The sequence below is a fragment of the Phragmites australis genome, chromosome 1 (genome assembly GCF_958298935.1).
Source record: "Phragmites australis chromosome 1, lpPhrAust1.1, whole genome shotgun sequence".
In the NCBI taxonomy this organism is placed as follows: Eukaryota; Viridiplantae; Streptophyta; class Magnoliopsida; order Poales; family Poaceae; genus Phragmites; species Phragmites australis.
Window position 1 is genome coordinate 41,891,354 of NC_084921.1, and position 5,513 is coordinate 41,896,866.

General features: G+C 40.3%; 1 protein-coding gene across 1 annotated transcript; it reads right to left on the reverse strand.

Moving 5' to 3' along the window:
- Positions 1–1,905: 1,905 nt before the first annotated feature.
- Positions 1,906–5,017, reverse strand: LOC133919817 (uncharacterized). Its single transcript, XM_062364344.1, has 4 exons — positions 4,795–5,017; positions 2,949–3,071; positions 2,184–2,303; positions 1,906–2,073 (listed from the first exon to the last, which is right to left on the reverse strand). The coding sequence occupies exons 1-4, from the start codon at positions 4,826–4,828 to the stop codon at positions 2,009–2,011; spliced, it is 342 nt and encodes a 113-aa protein (XP_062220328.1). The 5' UTR covers positions 4,829–5,017; the 3' UTR covers positions 1,906–2,008.
- Between the last annotated feature and the right edge of the window lie 496 nt (positions 5,018–5,513).

Genomic DNA, 5,513 nt, shown 5'->3' on the forward strand with positions numbered 1-5,513 from the left:
AGGCTCTATTGAAAATAGATTTTTTGCTCATTTTAACTATGGAGTAAGATAAAGAGTGAAATGGCTATTTTTATGGAGTTGCTTTTAGACTATCTCCAACAGTTTCCCTTCAGGGTCAGAATCCCTTTATAATGGAATTTTTATTCCCTTCAATGCTCCAACAATTTCCCTTCATGTTTTCTGTCACGAAGAAATTCATAAGTTTATTTTTTTCAGAACAGTATTCTATCTCCTTTCACTTTACGATTCCCTTCGAAAGAAAGCTGTTGGAGATGAGAGAAAATAAAAAGAATAAAAATAAAAAATGAAATCAAGAAATAAACGAAATAAAAAAAATGATCCGAGATAGTCTTAGTCGCGAACCTCTAAATTCCATCGAGGCATACACTATGGGAAACACTGCTACAATCAATGCCCGGCTCCCCATCGTGTGCCGCACAAGCGCTTCTCCCATCTCCATGCACATGCATCTGGCCCGGACAAAAGTAGCTTTGCAGCCACACACTTCAGTTCAGTTCACTCGTCGCCAGTGGCCAGGCCTTTTTGTTCCTCCTGCCTCGCCTTTGCCTTTTATCCATCTGACATGATTTTGTACTATTCTCTGCAACTGACCATGAACTGACGATTGAGTCGGAACAAGTGAGCCCTGGAAAAGAAAAAGGTCGGAACAAGTGCACGGGCGGGCAAAGAATGTGAAATGGACCTTGTCAGGAGCTGTTGGGCATCTTTCGAGTAGTATATTGTGGGTTTTGTCGAGTTTGTGAGTATCAACGTGTTTATAATGCGCGTCGTGGAATCTACTTCTGGTTAGAACAAAAGATTAACCCCGGCAGACTTCTCTAACTTTGCTCAAGTTGTTTTGCGAAACTTCTGCTGTTCTACGGGCAGTCTTTGTGAACGAACAAAGAGGTGAGAAGCATCCTAGGCTCAGGTCGAGTGGACCCCGGATCCCAGCTGCATGCTGCTATGAACTATACCAAGCTCTACACAACCTAATCCAATCCGCCAGCCCAAAAGTTGAGATCATGTGATCCGTCGTGAAGAAACTCCAGCCGAACTCGGATCTCAGATCTGGCACGCACCCAAAAGGTCCCAGCGATTCATCGCCCTGCTTCCAAATCAAGCCTCCTGGCTACTTTCCTGTTTTTCTATCCCCCAACCCAACTACCAAGGAAGAAGAACTGATGCCCTTGCATTGTCACGGAGAGAGATGCCAAGCTGTCGGTACAAGTCACTGTAGCGAGGAAGTTTTTTAAAACCTCAACACTGCATATAAATTGTAGTATCAGAACGAACGTCTAATCACACATCACATCTACATATGTACACTTAAAGCACATGTTAGACCTGCAACCGATATATTCATATTTACTGAAAAGATTCACAAATACTTGTAATACAAGAATGCTCGGGGCTGTCGGGTAGCATTGCGCGGCCATCAATTTAAAGGTTCCAGCAGACATAGGACGACAGTACTGGAGGTCAAACAAAAGATTTGGTTAGGTGGAGGCTATCTGTGCAGGTGATGGGAGCTCAACCAAAGCAGGCCAAGCATCAGTGAAACCAGCACCACATTTCTACAAATGCAACAAGTGAACTGACGAAGCATGCAGCAACGTCAGCCCCCACTTGTTTGACAAAAGGCCTGCGCAATCTCCCAACGTTGAACAAACACGACACTTGAAGCCTTGAAAGTCCAAAGCAAAAATGACGCAGTTCTCAAACCAAGATCCCTATAGGTGATTGGTAATAGGCAAACCCACAATATCATTCAGGACAGGTTGACTGGTTGAGAATACAGCGAGTCAGTTCCTACTGTATGGTGAAGTTAATAGCTCTTGAGGTATCAGAGTTCAATGCATTGTATACAGGACAACGGACTAAAAATAACTGCTGAGATCAATATTAAGTACAAATGGTAACTTTATTGAACAAGCAAGTCATGATTGATGCCAGTTAACAAATGTGATTTACATAATTTACATGGATCCATTTATATTCTACGAGTTTAACCCTCCCGGATCAAATTTGTCGGCTCGCTTAGTAAATACTTCGGTAGTTCATATTTGGCACCTGCATTAGAGTTTACAAGGCCATTACTAATTCGGTATCATCAAATTACATCAAAGCATGACATGTAAAATAGGAAACACAAATTACAGAAGAAGAAAGAAAAACTATACCTCTTTCATCATAGCAAAGTGTCATGTCAGAATTTGATACGATGATGCCCGCACTGTCCACTATGGTTTGCGCAAGCTCCAGATCAGCATCTGCAGCAGCTCGAAGTGCATCCCAAATCTCTGGCAGAAATAGACCGTAATTTTGAAGTAAAAACACGAAGCTAATGTTGCTTCAACTACTTGGGCTGTATTTATTCTGTATAGTGTGTGTCACCAACAGAACATAAACATGTATTCCATGAATAAGAGAATCTACTTCAGTAAATTCACAACAGCAGAAATACACCTATATGTTCCACACCAAGCTTTTCTACATAACCAAACAAGCATCAAAAGGCGCTAGTTCAGAATTATATATATAGTGAATCTGCATGGACATCCCAAGGCTAAAACCTGACAATGCCCATTCCCTAGGGTGATATGGCGGATGTCAATTTTACTTCACAACTTTTCTTGTTATAAGATCAGTTATGCTTATGGTACCTCTTTTTTTCTCTTAAAAACCATAGTTCGACATGTCAAACTTAACACCAAACTGTGTACTGAACTGCAAAGACTGCAGAATCAACAACACTGAGCGTGTACTTCGAAGTAATGAAGTGCACACATTTATTTGGCAAAGCTAGGTCAAAAATCACTGGCCATTAATCTCAGGAGGAAAACAAGGACTGGTCCAACAAGCAATATAAATGCATCACAGGTTCACTGATAAATGTCAGCGCCAAAACTGGAGTTGCCATCAGTCGTAAATACACAATACAGTACCTTTCTGCCCACCGTAGTGAGGAGCAGTGTCCCAAAATTCATCACGCATCTGTTTGAGTTGTGCCGGTGTAATTGCTTGGGTGTGCTTCCAAGCCTTTGGTTTTTTCAGCTTCTTACTGTTATCTGAGATCAAGAGAAAGCGTTGAGCATTAATAATTTTCTTTTTTTGAAAGAAAGCACTAAGAACTGAATAATCCAAAAACCGAAATGGTTCACAGTAAATAAAGAATGTGTTGGCCATAAACCAACTGAGACTGTACATTCTATTAGGCTAATGCCATCAACAAAAGTTCATGGGATAACCGGATAAGCACAAAAGTTCTTGTGACAAAAGCACATTCGACTGCCAAGGATTGACAAAAGATAGATGTCATTTCGCTCTTTTTCAACAAAGGTCCCGACATGTTGATGAATTACTTCCTCCAGTAAAAAATAAAAAGATGACATTTTGAACATCGACATGGTTTGCAAAACATAATTTGACCATTAATGCCAAATTATAAAACTTATTGAAAATTTTATATTACAAAAATACTTTCAAGACAAATCTACAAAAATAATTTTCGCATGGAAAGTCAAACTATCCGTGGAGAAATTGATAGCAAAGTTTAAAACAATTGGACAAACGCATTTCAAAATGGCACTTTTTGTGACTGGAGGGGGTTCACGAGCCTTAACTAAAAGACTAGTTTTATACTCCATCCATTCTTCATATGCTGAGCAGAAAAAAAAATACAAATTTGCCCATGCTCTATTAACATACAGCAATCTTTGTAGGTAAGGCATACAGAAAGTTATAGCTTGAAGAACATTTGAAATTAGTCTAACCTATACAATTTACAGCTTGAAGAACATTTGAAGTTAGTCTAACTTATACAATAATCAGTAAAAGGAATCAAGTGACGCAACTTGATTTAACAGTTGCGAGAGGGAAAAAGGTTAAGCATGCTCAGTATTAAACAAACAAGGAAAGGAACTCACACGCAAGAGTGCTTCCATCTGCAATTGCCTATTGTCATATCGCTCCTACCTGACCTATGCCTGACGGATAAAGTGGCTGCTACAGAACTAAATTTATCTAATAGTCCCTCCAGTCATAAAAGAGTGTCATTTTCAAAAGACGAATTTAGTTATAACATTTTCAGAAGTTTTGCTTAATCCATCAAATGGTTTTCCTCTTACAACAAGAATAAACCGTCATTTCACTGTCTTTCGTAGTGTCACATCTTTGATTGTGCCAGTCACAAGCAGAATCGCAGAAATGCTTCTGTCTCAAAGCATAAACCGTCAGTTCTGCTGTCTTTCAAGACATTTCAGTCATATCTTCTTGACCCCACCAATTAGATGTCACAGCATTTGTCCTAACAGAAAATAAATCACCCCTTGATTGACTTCCATAACACCAATGTCTTCCCATCACACACAATTTTATGCTGCAGTAAGTTAATCATGGAGATAACAACAGCTCCATGACTCAACAAATTGCTCAACAAGACCTCATAAACCGCGCCAACATGAGTAGAACCATGGCATACGGCCAAATATGGGCCCAGAGCAGTACATCACACAGCAGTCCGTAAGTACAGTTAACTTGTTCTTCCATGCTCTACCTAGGTGATGGTTCTGCAGCTCAATTCTAGCATAAGCCAATCGCCATAACTATCAATAGCCGCTACTGCTTTAGCTAATTGGACTTAACAATCACAACCCCGCTTGAACAGAACCCAAGTACACTAACGAACTAGGTACCCCGGCTCCCAACCGCGGTCGGCGGCAAGATCTCAATCTGAACAACAAATACAAGAAAACAAGAAAGAGCCGAGAAAGACGGGGCAGAGGAACAGACCATCGGTTTTAGGGGTGGATCCAGCGCATCCCATGGCGACGGCCGATCAGACGGTCATGGGCGACCTCCCCCTTCTAGAAGCTTCTAGAAGCGGAGGCGGGCGCCGCGGGTGGAGGGATGAGGCTTGAGCGGACGTGTGAGAGAGCGGTGGACCGAAAAGCGGACGCGGAGCAGGAGCGGGGGCAGTGGACGCATGCACCGGTAGGTGATTACGCTGCTAGCCAATATGGGGCCGAGCTCATACTTTAGTGACTACATCACAGTCACTTCGACGTAAGGAGATTTCGGTCCCCAACAAGAACTGGAGCAGGTCTCGCGAATTTTTTTTTATTTTTATCTTTTAAATTCCATTTGGAAAAATTCAGATCTAGACAATGGCTTGTCGCCTTCCAACAAATGACATATTTAAAAATTAAAATATATTGTGTTATAATACTCTCAAAATTCAAACCACTATTAAAGTAGTCATGAAAAATATTAGGAATAATTGTAAATTTGCCACTGTTTTGAACCGTTATTGCAAATTTGCTACTAAAAAATTACAAAAATACCATCAGAACTGTTATTCAAGTGGCATTCTTGCAAAAAATAAAAAACCAGTGGCAAATTTGTAAAAGCCCCAAAATATTATGGTATAGAGGATGCTATCATTTAGTTTTTTTAAAAAAAAATTCAACTCAAATATTTAATTGTACAATGAGAAAAAAGTACAAGTTATA

Bases quoted from the DNA above. Each gene is read 5' to 3' on its own strand.
- LOC133919817 (XM_062364344.1), bottom strand. From the start codon at position 4,828: ATGGGATGCGCTGGATCCACCCCTAAAACCGATG. The intron at 3,072-4,794 runs GTCTGTTCCTCT...TCTTGATCTCAG, and splicing joins ATCCACCCCTAAAACCGATG to ATAACAGTAAGAAGCTGAAA. The intron at 2,304-2,948 runs GTACTGTATTGT...TATTTCTGCCAG, and splicing joins TCACTACGGTGGGCAGAAAG to AGATTTGGGATGCACTTCGA.